The following is a 14030-nucleotide window of genomic DNA, read 5'->3' as shown; positions in this document are numbered from 1 at the left end:
ACATGAGAGCCTTCATTTTCTAGAGAAAGCTGTATGCAAAGAGAATCTAAAGAGAAAAAGAAGCTTTCCGATTAATTGTGATTATTTATGTACATCAATCAGTAAATCTCCCCAAAATACTTATTAATAACAAAAGGAAAAATAATTAACCCTATGGTGGAAAATTCTGGCAGACAGCACTTTATTCAAGTGAATAAAATTAACATAAATTACAATAGGAAAATTGGTATTGTGTGCTAATACACACAAGAGGTACAACATCACTGCTGCTTTCTTGGCCAGTAAATTATTAATGAATATAAATAAATAAATTATTGCCCAGTAAATTACTGAAAAAATTACATAACAATTACACGAAAAGTTACCTTAATTAAATTACAATCGGCCGGGCGCAGTGGCTCACGCCTGTAATAGCAGCACTTTGGGATGCTGAGGTGGGTGGATCACGAGATCAGATCGAGACAATCCTGGCTAACATGGTGAAGCCTGTCTCTACTAAAAAATACAAAAAAATTAGCCAGGCGAGGTGGCAGGCGCCTGTAGTCCCAGCTATTCGGGAGGCTGAGGCAGGAGAATGGCGTGAACCCGGGAGGCGGAGCTTACAGTGAGCCGAGATAGCACCACTACACTCCAGCCTGGGCCACACAGCAAGACTTTGTCTCAAAAAAAAAAAAAAAAAAAAAAAAAAATTACAACCTGAATATAATCATTAAAAAAAATCAGCTTTATGCAAAGTTCAAGCTCCAGATCTCTCCCAGGTTCAGGTTTTGTAATCTCTAATAATGTAAACATCCTAGAAACATTCTAGGATCCTTTTAGCATCCTAGAAAGTAAGTCTTTTCGGCCGGGCGCGGTGGCTCAAGCCTGTAATCCCAGCACTTTGGGAGGCCGAGACGGGCGGATCACGAGGTCAGGAGATCGAGACCATCCTGGCTAATACGGTGAAACCCTGTCTCTACTTAAAAAAAAATACCAAAAACTAGCCGGGCGACGAGGCGGGCGCCTGTAGTCCCAGCTACTCGGGAGGCTGAGGCAGGAGAATGGCGTAAACCCGGGAGGCGGAGCTTGCAGTGAGCTGAGATCCGGCCACTGCACTCCAGCCTGGGTGGCAGAGCAAGACTCCGTCTCAAAAAAAAAAAAAAAAAAAAAAAGAAAGTAAGTCTTTTCCAATTATTCTTTTGTTCAGAACTTTCTGAGCCATTCGTGGTCACTGATACCATCCTCTTTGAATGTGCGTTTCCTTAGTCCCGTTCTGCATAGAGGTGACAGAGCATCCAGATGGACCCTACACAGCACATGTTCCCCTTCCTCACCAATACCTGAGTTCCTGACCCTACCCCCACCAGACACCTTGGGTGTCCACAGATTCCCATGTTGATCTGTCACTAAGGAAACATTTACAGTAGTGCAGCTCATACACTCACGGTGAGATGTGGGTCAAGGCATGTGAGAAGCCTGGATGGACAGAATGGAAAGAAGGATCTGGGCCGGGCACAATGGCTCATGCCTGTCATCCCAGCACTTTGGGAGGCTGAGGCAGGCTGATCATGAGGTCAGGAGATCAAGACCATCCTGGCTAACATGGTGAAACCCCGTCTCTACCAAAAAATACAAAAAATTAGCTGGGTGTGGTGGTGGGCGCCTGTGGTCTCAGCTACTCAGGAGGCTGAGGCAGGAGAATGATGGGAACCCGGGAGGCGGAGCTTGCAGTGAGCCAAGATCGCGCTGCTGCACTCCAGCCTGGACGACAGAGCGAGACTCCGTCTCAAAAACAAAAAAAGAAAGAAAGAAGGCTCTGGAATATAGGGGAGAAAGAGTTTACAGAGCTCACTGACTATCACAATAAAAGGTTTGGGGAGTAACTGAAACAAACATATGAGGCAGGAACATCAGAAGTAGAGACATATTTGTGGGTTCTAAACACATGACATTCCAGAAACAAAAAGTGGACACAGTCTCTGAATCGGGACACATTCTCCTGAGAATCAGCCATTTCTTTGTCTTCCTTTTCCATTTCTGGGATTCCTTCTCAGGTGAGATTCTCTGGGCCAATCACACCTGCATCCTGTAAGCCTTTAAAAGGGTCGGCACAACCCTTTCACCTTCTACCACCACATCCATGGGAAGAAAATCCTAGAGTTTCATAAAAAGTACACCCTCCCTGTCCTTTTATCACAGGAAAGAGTCAGGAACAATGAGCTCCTACATAAAGATCAAAATGTGTGTTTCTTTGTTTTCAGGTGCCCTTATCCTCCAAAGACTCCAGCAATTGCCGCTGCAGCCATGGGAACATGGGCCACACTGACCCACCTCTACCAAACCCAAGCAGAGCAGGCCCTGTAACCTTTCTTTGGAACAAAGGCTCAACTCAACTCTCATGAATACATCTGGGAGCCCTCATGCATGGCCCTGGCTTCACTTAGAATCATCTGGAACACTTAAAAAAATATGGATGCTCCCACCCAGACCAACAGACAGAATCGGGGAGGGAAGCACAGAGGTGACAGCATTTCTTTAAACTGGCCGTGTCATCCTAATTGAAGCCTGGGGTGAGAGCCACTTAGCTAAGTATTACCTCTCGAGTCTCAAAGTACAGATAAATAATTGGGTATTCCATGCCCTAGTCTAAGTAATGTGATTCTAGAGGTTTAGAAGGGGTCTACAAACTGGCTTCTTGCATGCTGATGCTGCCTCTCTTAGACCATTATGGTAGCACTCAGCTAGAGAAAGCAGGCCCAGCACTGAGCCCCTTACACTCAGCGCTGTGATCACAACACAAATACTTATGGTCCAAAGTGAAGGCCACAAAGCAGCATCCTGAAACATGCATTCTATGCTGGCCCTTATCAAGCTGGACCCCTGTGGACCCCAACAGGAATGGCATCATGTCCCACAGACCAAAGAAGAGACCTGGAGCCAAAAAATGAGACATAGGCTTTATTGAGGGGGACTGATATACAGGGACGGTCCAGTGGTGGTGGGATGGACAGAAAAACTATTACCACTCGCAAAAACACGCAAGGAGAACCACGACTGCTTGCAAAAAGCAAGGCTTTTCTCAAAGGAGGCTCATTCTCAAAGGAGGCTTGTGTTTAGCTATTGCTGTCAGGTGTGTCTGCCATACACAGGTGCATCTACCATACACTCCACCCTCGCATACCCTTGAATACCCTCACATTCTTTCACGCCATTCTTTTGTGATGTCCCTGGGGGCAGGTATATGGAGGAATATTGTGGCCAGATGCCACAGCAGCAATAGAAACTACAACAACAAAAACAAAACAACAAAAAGGAGTAACAATCACACTGCATAGAAAGTCCTCCCAAGAGCTTGGAATTGGATCCTGAGTGCATCACAGCAAGCCTGTGGTGGTGGAGGAGGAAGAGGGCAGCTCTCGGCAGACACAATAGTTCCTCCTGCTCTGGAGAGAGGCCACCATCTGCACCTGGTTAGCAAAATGGTTTTCCTGCACACCCTTTACCCGTGGAAGGTGCTGAGCTGACTGCCCAGCCTCTGTTTGCCAAGTGAGACAGCAAGGTTTGCAAGCTACGTGTGCCAGCTGGAGAAAGACTCAGAAGCCAACATGATATGCGACGAAACCCATGCCCCACCCCCGCCACCAGGGGCAGTCCATCAGCCGGGGTCCGGTATCCTGTTACCCGAAGTTCCTGACAGACAGTGGGGCTATGTGAACATCCCTGAGGCAAGACAGTAAAAGGCAGAACACACTGTAATGTGTGCTAGCAGAAAAGGATGAAAACACTCAGAAACATCCCAGGCGTGTGCACTCCTCTCCGAGAGGAGACAGGGAGCCTATATTCAGCGTCCTTAATCCATTTCCCATTAAAAAAAAAAAAAGTGCAGTCGTCTGCCAGTGCTCATTCAGTTTTACATAAGCACACTCCTTGAGGCTGAAGTAAATCTGACTGATTTTCTTTTCTTTTTTTTTTTTCTGAGACAGAGTCTCGCTCTGTCACCCAGGCTGGAGTGCAGTGGTGCGATCTCGGCTCACTGCAAGCTCTGCATGCCGGGTTCACGCCATTCTCCGGCCTCAGCCTCCCAAGTAGCTGGGACTACAGGCGCCTGCCACCTCGCCCAGCTAATTTTCTTGTGTTTTTAGTAGAGACGGGGTTTCACCGTGTTAGCCAGGATGGTCTCGATTTCCTGACCTCGTGATCCGCCCGCCTCGGCCTCCCAAAGTGCTGGGATGACAGACGTGAGCCACTGCGCCTGGCCAAATCTGACTGATTTTCAATGTTAAAATAAAATATAAAAACTGTCCTTGGAGTTATTTCTAACTTGTCTCTAATCCTAATGCAACAGAAATATATATGATGTTACATTAGGATCAGAGACAGGACAGAAATGTAACGGAAATGTCTATGATGTTACATTAGGATTAGAGACAAGAGTATTCTCGGGGCAAATGAGAAATGGGTTAAAGAAAACAAATTTCAACCAGGAATTTTGTATGTAGCCAACCAAAGCTTTATAAGTGAAAGAGAAACAAAATTCTTTCCAGACAAGCAAATGCAAGGGGAATTCATGACCACCAGACTTGCCTTATCAGAGGTTTTAAGAGAATGCTGGCCAGGTGTGGTGGCTCACGCCTGTAATCCCAGCACTTTGGGAGGCCGAGGCGGGCGAATCATGAGGTCAGGAGATCGAGACCACCCTGGCTAACACAGTGAAACCCCGTCTCTACTAAAAAATACAAAAAATTAGCCAGGCATGGTGGCAGGTGCCTGTAGTCCCAACTACTTGGGAGGCTGAGGCAGAAGAATGGTGTGAACCTGGGAGGCGGAGCTTGCAGTGAGCTGAGATTGCACCACTGCGCTCCAACCTGGGACTCCATCTCAAAAAAAAAAAAGAGAGAGAATGCTAAATATGGCAACAGAAGACCATTTCTGGCCACCACAAAAAATACACTTAGGTACACAGACCACTTATACTATAAAGCAACCACACAAACAAGTCTACCTAACAACCACCTAACAGCACAATGACAGGATCAAACCCACACATATCAAGGCCAGGCATGGTGGCTCATGCCTGTAAGTCCAGCATTTTGGGAGGATAAGGCATGAGAACTGCTTGAGCCAGGAGTTCGAGGCCAGCCTAGGCAAAATAGTGAGACCCTGTTTCTACCAAAAAAAAGAAAAAAGAAAAGAAAAAAGAAAAAAACACATATCAGTATTAACTTTGAATGTAAACAGGCTAAATGCCCCACTTAAAAAGCACAGAGTGCAAGTTGCATAAAGAAAGAAGATGCAAGTCTATGGTCTTCCAGAAACCCATGTCACATACAGGCTAAAAGTAACCAGAAGGAGAAAAATCTATCAAGCAATGCAAAAAGAAAATTGAGCTATTATTTCAGACAAAACAGACTTTAAACCAACAATAATGAAAAAAGACAGGCCAGGAGCAGAGGCTAGCACCTGTCATCAGCACTTTGGGAGGCCAAAGTGGGAGACTCACTTGAACCTAGGATTTCAAGAGACCAGCCTGGGCAACACAGCAAGACCCTGTCTCTGTTAAAAAAAAAAAAAAAAAAGCTGACTGGGCGCGGTGGCTCAAGCCTGTAATCCCAGCACTTTGGGAGGCCGAGACGGGCGGATCACGAGGTCAGGAGATCGAGACCATCCTGGCTAACATGGTGAAACCCCGTCTCTACTAAAAATACAAAAAACTAGCGGGGCGAGGTGGCGGCGCCTGTAGTCCCAGCTACTCCGGAGGCTGAGGCAGGAGAATGGCGTAAACCCGGGAGGCGGAGCTTGCAGTGAGCTGAGATCTGACCACTGCATTCCAGCCTGGGCAAAAGAGCAAGACTTTGTCTCAAAAAAAAAAAAAAAAAAGAAAGAAAGAAAGAAAGAAAAAAAAGGAGCCAGGCATAGTGGTGGCTCTAGCCTGTAATCCCAGCACTTTGAGAGGCCAAGGCAGGCGGATCACTTGAGGTCAGGAGTTTGAGACCAGCCTGGCCAACATGGTGAAACCACATCTCTACTAAAAATTAAAAAAAAATTAGCCTGGCGTGGTGGCACGTGCCTGTAATCCCAGCTACTTGGGAAGCTGAGACATGAGAATCACTTGAACCCGGAGGTGGAGGTTGCAGTGAGCCGAGTTCTCACCACTGCACTCCAGCCTGCTGGGTGACAGAGCAACACTTCGTCTCAAAAACAAAAAAAAGAAAGAAAGAAAAAAGACAAGGGCATTGCGTAATGATAAAAGGTTCAATAAAATCAGAAAACTTAAATATTCTAAATATATATGCAACAATACTGAAGCACCCAGATTCATAACACTATTTCTTGGAGACTATGAATAGACACAGATAGTCACACAGTATTAGTGGAAGACTTTAACACTCCGCTGACAGCATGAGCTCATCAAAGCAGAAAACTAACAAAGTTAGGGACCTGAACCCAACATCTGAACAACGGACTGAATACCATCTCCAGAACACTCCATTCAACAATGGAATGCCCATTCTTCCCATCCGCACATGGTATGTATTCGCAAATCAACCACACGCTTGGCCATAAAACAAGTACCAACAAATTTAAAAAAGCTGTTATCACACCAACCGCACTCTCAGACCACAGCTAAATAAAAATAGATCTCAGTATCAAGAAGATCTCTGAAAACCATACAGTTACGTGGGATTAAACAACCTGCTTCTGAATGACTGGGTAAATAATGAAATTAAGGCAGAAATGAAGAAATATTTGAAACGAATAAAGAAAAGACACAGCATTTGAGAATCTCTTGGACACCGCTAAAGCAATGTTAAGAGAAAAGCCAAAAGCCCAGTTCAAAAGGTTAGAAAAATCTCATATTAACAACCTAGCATCAGACCTAGATGAGTTAGAAAAATAAGAGATACCGGCCGGGCGCGGTGGCTCAAGCCTGTAATCCCAGCACTTTGGGAGGCAGAGACGGGCGGATCACGAGGTCAGGAGATTGAGACCATCCTGGCTAACACGGTGAAACCCCGTCTCTACTAAAATACGAAAAAACTAGCCGGGCGAGGTGGCGGCGCCTGTGGTCCCAGCTACTCGGAGGCTGAGGCAGGAGAATGGCGTAAACGGGAGGCGGAGCTTGCAGTGAGCTGAGATCCGCCACTGCACTCCAGACCGGGCGACAGAGCAAGACTCCGTCTCAAAAAAAAAAAAAAAGAAAATAAGAGATACCAACCTCAAAGCTGGAAGAAGAAAAGAAATAACAAAGGCCAGGCGCGGATCACCTGAGGTCAGGAGTTCGAGACCTGCCTGGCCAACACAGCAAAACCCCGTCTCTACTGAAAATACAAAAATTAGCCGGGTGTGGTGGCATGCGCCTGTGATCCCAGCTACTTGGGAGGCTGAAGCAGCAGAATCGCTTGAACCCAGGAGGCGGAAGTTGCAGTGAGCTGAGATCGCGCCACTGCACTCCAGCCTGGGCGAAAGAGTGAGGCTCTGTCTCAAAAAAAAAAAAAAGGTAAAAGACATGAACGGACATTTCTCAAAAGCAGATATGCACATGGCCAATATGCATATGAAAAAATGTTCAAAATCACTGATCATTAGAGAAATGCAACACAAAACCACAATGATGCTATATTACATCATTCAAAATGGTTATACTTAGAAAGTAAAAAAATAACATGCTGGTGAGGTTGCAGAAACAAAGGAATGCCTATACACTGCTGGTGAAAACGTACATTAGCCACTGTGGAAAGCATTTTGGAGATTTCTGAAATAACTTAAACCTGGGCTGCCATTTGACCCAGTAATGCCATTACAGGGTATACACCCAAAGGAGTATAAATCGTTCTCCAACAAAGACACATGCATGTGTATGTTCACTGTAGCCTTTTCACAATAGCAAAGACATGGAATCAACCTACATGCCCATCAACAATGGACTGAATAAATAAAATGATGTACATGAACACCAGGGAATGCTATGCAACCATAACAAACACAAAATCATGTTCTCTGCAGCAACATGAATGCCGCTGGATAATGTAATTAACACAGAACAGAGAACCAAATACTGCATGTTCTCTCTTATATGTAGGAGCTAAATATTGAGTAAACATGGACACAAAGAAGGGAACAAAAGACACTGGGGCCAACTTTAGAGTAGAAGGAAGGTAAGAATAGAAGCTACCTGTTGGATATTATGCTCATTATCTGGGTAATGAAATAAATAATTTGTGCACCAAACCACTATGAAACAAAATTTGCCAGTATAACAAACCTGCACACATACTCCCTGAATCTAAAATAAACGTTGGAAAAGAAAAAAATAAATAAATTGTAAATAAATTATAGGGGAAAAAGTTTCTCTATCTTTATAGTTTTGGTAAACTAAATTCAGTAATGGATATTCATTAAATATCTAGATAATTTCCAAATAAGATGTAATGCTAAGATATTTAGCTACTAAATATGAGTTCATCTTATATATTTTGGGCTTTTTATTTCAGAAAAACAAAATATATTTAGATGTTGGTAAATACGTTATGTTCCACACTGAAACACTGTTCCATTAGAACTATATTTCTAAAAACATGTATTCATAAATTCTTAGTATTTGAATGACAGTTAAAATTTCTTCTTAGGGCCGGGCATGTGGCTCACGACTGTAATCCCAGCACTTTGGGAGGCCGAGGCGGGCAGATCACCTGAGGTTAGGAGTTTGAGACTAGCCTGGCCAACATGGTGAATCCCCATCTCTACTAAAATACAAAAATTAGCCGGGCATGGTGGCGGGCGCCTGTAATCCCAGCTACTCAGGAGGCTGAGGCAGGAGAATCACTGAACCTGGGGGGTGGAGGTTGCAGTGAGCTGAGATTGCACCACTGCACTCCAGCCTGGGCGACAGAGCGAGACTCCGTCTTAAAAAGAACAACAACAACAAAAAAAGATCACTCATGATGACCAAGTGGGATTTATCCCAGGGATGCAAAGATGGTTTAACATATGTAAATCAATCCATGTGACACATCATATTAACAGAAGGAGAAAAACCATATGATCATTTCAACTGATGCTGAAAAAGAATTTCATCAAATTCAACATCCCTCAATGATTAAAAAAAAAACCTCGAAAAACTGAGTATAAAAGGAGCATACACAGTAAAATCATAAATGACAGACCCACAGCTAGTATACTGAAGAAGGAAAAATTGACAGCTATGCCTCTAAGATGTGGAACAAGAAAAGGATGCCAACTTTCACCAGTTATCCAACTTAGTACTGGAAGTCCTAACTAGAACAGACAAGAGAACAAAACAAAGCTCTCCAAATTCGAAAGGAAGAAATCAAATTATCCTTGTTTGAAATGATATGATCTTCCACTTGGAAAAACCTAAAGACTCTACCAAAAAACTATTCAAACTGAAAAGCAAATTTGGTAAACTGGTAGGACACAATACTAACATACGATAAGCAGTAGCATTTTTATATGCCAACAGCAAACAATCTGAAAAAGACATGAAGAAAGTAATCCCACTTATGATAGCAACAAATAAAGCACCTAGGAATAAACTTAACCAAAGAAGTGAAAGATTTCGACCATAGAAACTATAAACCATTGATGAAAGAAACTGAAGAGCACACAAAATAACAGAAATATATTCCGTGTTCATGGATTGGAAGAATCAGTGTTGTTTAAATGTCCGTAACTCCCCAAAGCATTCTACAAACTCTGTGTAATACCTACCAAAATACCAAAGACATTCCTCACAGAAATAGAAAAACTAAGCCTAAATTTTTTTTTGGAATCACAAAAGATGAAGAATAGCCAAAGCCATCCTGAGCAAAAAGGAAAAAACTGGAGGAATTACTCTACTTGACTTCAGATTATATTACACAGCTATAGCAACAAAAACAGCATGGTACTAGCATAAAACAAGACACATAGATCAATGGAACAGAATAAAGAACCAAGAAAAAAATCAGTACATCTACAGCAAATTCATTTGTGACAGAGGTGCCAAGAACATACTTTGGGGGAAACAACAGTCTGTAAATAAATTGTGCTGGGAAAACTGGATATTCACATGCAGAAGAAAACTTGACCCCCTGGCCGGGTGTGGTGGCTCACACATGTAATCTCAGCACTTTGGGAGGCCAAGGCAGCAGGGTCACTTGAGGCCAGGAGTTCAAGATCAGCCTGGCCAACATAGTGAAACCCTGTCTCTACTAAAACACAAAAATCAGCTAGCTGTGGTGGCCCTGGCCTGTGGTCCCAGTTTACTCGGAAGGCTGAGGCATGAGAATCACCTGAACCCAGGGGAGGACAGAGTGAGACTCTGTCTCAAAAAAAAAAAAAAAAAAAACCCAACAAAAATAACAACAAAAAAAACTTGGCCCCCACCTCTCGGCAGATACAAAAAAATCAAATCAAAATGGATTAAAGATTTAAATCTAAGACCTCAAACTATGAACAGAAAACATCAAGGAAACTGTCCAGGACACTGGCTGAGCAAACATTTTACAGCAGGGTGTCAAGTGATTATTCTCTGCTTTCTTTTTTTTTTTTTTTTGAGACGGAGTCTTGCTCTGCCGCCCAGGCTGGAGTGCAGTGGCCGGGTCTCAGCTCACTGCAAGCTCCGCCTCCGGGTTTACGCCATTCTCCTGCCTCAGCCTCCCAAGCAGCTGGGACTACAGGCGCCCGCCACGTCGCCGGCTAGTTTTTTTGTATTTTTTAGTAGAGACGGGGTTTCACCATGTTAGCCAGGATGGTCTCGATCTCCTGACCTCGTGATCCGCCCGTCTCGGCCTCCCAAAGTGCTGGATTACAGGCTTGAGCCACCGCGCCCGGCCATCTCTGCTTTCTTCTCATGTGAAATGTTCAGAAGAGAAAATACTTTTTAAAAAGCCACTCATGGCCGGGCGCGGTGGCTCACGCCTGTAATCCCAACACTTTAGGAGGCCGAGGTGGGAGGATCCCAAGATCAGGAGATCGGGACCATCCTGGCTAACAGCGTGAAACCCCATCTCTACAAAAAATACCAACAATTAGCCAGGCGTGGTGGCACGCGCCTGTGGTCCCAGCTACTCAGGAGACTGAGGCAGGAGTATCGCTTGAACCCGGGAGGCAGAGATTGCTGTGAGCCAAGATCACGCCATTGCACTCCAGCCTAGGAGACAGAGGGAGACTTCATCTCAAAAAAAAAAAAAAGCCCATTCACTGCACTGTGAAAAAAAACAAAAAGGAACCACTAAAATCTTGCATCTGTTTGAAAAGCAAATAAAGGACAAATAGGCCGGGCACAGTGGCTCACGCCTGTAATCCCAGCACTTTGAGAGGCCGAGGGGGGCGGATCATGAGGTCAGGAGTTTGAGACCAGCCCGGCTAACACGGTGAAACCCCGTCTCTACTAAAAATACAAAAAGTAGTCGGGCGTGGTGGCGCCTGCAATCCCAGCTACCCCGGAGCCTGACGCAGGAGAATCGCTTGAACCTGGGAGGTGGAGGTTGCAGTGAGCCGAGATCGTGCCACTGCACTCCATCTTCGGCACTGGGCAACAGAGTGAGATTTCATCTCCAAAAAAAAAAAAAAAAAAAAAAGACAAATAGTTGATAATGTTGTGCTTGGAGAGGGTAAGTTAGCATTTGGGAATGTAGAAAGGAAACTGGAGGCCGGGCACGGTGGCTCAAGCCTGTAATCCCAGCACTTTGGGAGGCCGAGGCGGGCGGATCACGAGGTCAGAAGTTCCAGACCAGTTTGGCCAACATAGTGAAACCCCGTCTCTACTAAAAATACAAAAAATTAGCTGGGTGTGGTGGTGTGCACCTGTAGTCCCAGCTACTCGGGAGGCTGAGGCAGGAGAATCGTGTGAACCCGGGAGGCGGAGCTTGCAGTGAGCCGAGATCCTGCCACCGCACTCCAGCCTGGGCAACAGTGCGAGACACCGCCTCAAAAAAAAAAAAGAGAAAAGAAAAGAAACGAAACTGGAAACAAGATTTCCTTCAGGCTTTAAAACAGGCTGGGGGAACAGAGTCCTGGATTTGAGGTCCTGCTTGCCATACATTTGAAAAACGCTGGGAAAACCAGTTCCCCTGTGGAGTGTTAGAATAAATAAATGGCAGGCAATTAGACTGAGTGGCTTTGATGTCCCGGGATTCTATCTAAGGAATCCCAGCTAACTTAAATACATTTCTTATAATTTGCAAACTGGAGAAAAACAAAACGTAGGCTTAACTACCACCAAATGCTAATAAATCTTATTACAGGCGGGGCGCCAGTAGTCCCAGCTACTCGGGAGGCTGAGGCAGGAGAATGGCGTGAATGCGGCGGAGCTTACAGTGAGTCCAGATCGCACCACCGCACTCCAGACTGGGCGACAGAGGAAGACTCCGTCTTAAAAAAAAAAAAAAGAGGAGAAAGGAACCCACAGACTACAGCTCCTCCCACTTGTCAGGCCTCTGAGCCCAAGCCAAGCCATTGCATCCCCTGTGACATGCACGTATAGGACCAGATGGCCTGAAGTAACTGAAGAATCACAAAAGAAGTGCAAACGCCCTGCCTCTCTTTAACTGCTGACATTCCAACACAAAAAAAGTGAAAATGGCCGGTTCTTGCCTTAAGCGATGATACTATCTTGTGAATTTCCTTTTCCTGGCTCATCCTGGCTCAAAAAGCTCCCCCACTGAGCACCTTGTGACCCCCGCCTCCTGCGCACCAGAGAACAACCCCCCTTTGACTGCAATGTTCCTTTACCGTCCCAAATCCTATAAAACGGCCCCACCCTTCTCCCCCTGGGCTGACTCTCTTTTCGGACTCAGGCCGCCTGCACCCAGGTGATTAAAAAGCTTTATGGCTCACACAAAGCCTGTTTGGTGGCTCTTCACACAGACGCGCTTGACACCACTCAGGAACCTTTCACGGTGGGGACTCTCCCGACAACCCCACCGTCATCAAGGCACAATCCAGGGGAGGCGCGGGCTGCGGGCGCGGGGCTGCCCCGGGAGGGCTCTGGGCCGTGCGGAAGTCACCAGGCAGAGACGGACAGTCACCCAGCGGCCGGAATCCCGCTGCCGGCCCAGCCCCTACCAGCGCGGACAGGACTGAGGGCCGAACGGCGCCAGCGGGACTCGTGCCGCGCACCCCGGAGCCCACCGCGGGGAGGCCGGGGGTCGCCAGCGCTGGTTCCAGCCAATTCCGGCCGATTCCAGTCAGACCCCTCTCCCTTCTCGGGACACCCTGCCCAGCACACTCACCATTTCCCAGCTTTGGGGTGTCCCGCCGCCCTCCCTATAAATCTCGCAGTACCTGCAGGCCACAGGGCGACAGGGCCTGCAGCAGTCACCGGGGACTCTCCGGGAGGCAGCAAAAGCGAGCCCAGCACCCCGTTGGCCGCAAGGAGACAAAGGCCCCGCCAGATCCACAAGGCCGCCCCTTCCTCTCTGGCTGCACGTCTGATTGGACAGTTCTCACGCTGGCGCCGCTGATTGGATGGAGCTCCAGGCCCCGCCCCTCAGGTCTTGAGTGACAGGAAGGGCGATCAGACACTGGGCCCAATGAAACCAGAGTGACAGGTTTTCGGGTGCAGGCCTTTTGAGGCCACATTCCTCAGGGCACTGAGACCTGGACAGACCTGCCTGGGTGATATTCGCATTTAACCTTGTATGTAAGATTATATCCATTTATAAGTTTTATACACACACACACATATATTTCACAAATTGAAACAATAAATGATAATTAAAGTTTCCGATTTCATAACCTTCCTGGCCTCTGGTCTTTTGACCAAGCAGCCCGAGCTGTGGAAAGTGAGGCAATCCTCCCAGGCAGCAATGTGCAGTATAAATAAAAGGTGAGCCACGTGTGTCATTTAAAGTTTTCTAGGATAGGCCGGGCGCGGTGGCTCACGCCTGTAATCCCAGCACTTTGGGAGGCCGAGGCGGGCGTATCACGAGGTCAGGAGATCGAGACCATCCTGGCTAACACGGTGAAACCCCGTCTCTACTAAAAATATAAAAAAATTAGCCGGGCGAGGTGGCGGCGCCTGTAGTCCCAGCTACTGGGAGGCTGAG

General features: G+C 46.2%; 1 protein-coding gene across 3 annotated transcripts in view; it reads right to left on the bottom strand.

The window, feature by feature from the left end:
• The window catches only part of ZNF695 (zinc finger protein 695), a 28548-nt gene extending 14728 nt beyond the window's left edge, over positions 1 to 13820 (bottom strand). For 2 of the 3 annotated variants that reach the window (XM_033198623.1, XM_033198625.1), the window contains exon 1: positions 13215 to 13820. In XM_033198623.1, coding sequence (XP_033054514.1) covers positions 13215 to 13217 — 3 coding nt within the window. In that variant the 5' untranslated portion in view covers positions 13218 to 13820. The remainder of the gene's footprint in view (positions 1 to 13214) is intronic. The other variant, XM_033198624.1, reaches the window with a different exon arrangement.
• Between the last annotated feature and the right edge of the window lie 210 nt (positions 13821 to 14030).

Source organism: Trachypithecus francoisi, unplaced genomic scaffold (assembly GCF_009764315.1).
Source record: "Trachypithecus francoisi isolate TF-2019V2 unplaced genomic scaffold, Tfra_2.0 Lachesis_group5, whole genome shotgun sequence".
In the NCBI taxonomy this organism is placed as follows: domain Eukaryota; kingdom Metazoa; phylum Chordata; class Mammalia; order Primates; family Cercopithecidae; genus Trachypithecus; species Trachypithecus francoisi.
Note: the sequence above shows the minus strand (reverse complement) of the source record. Positions and strands in the feature narration are given on the sequence as shown.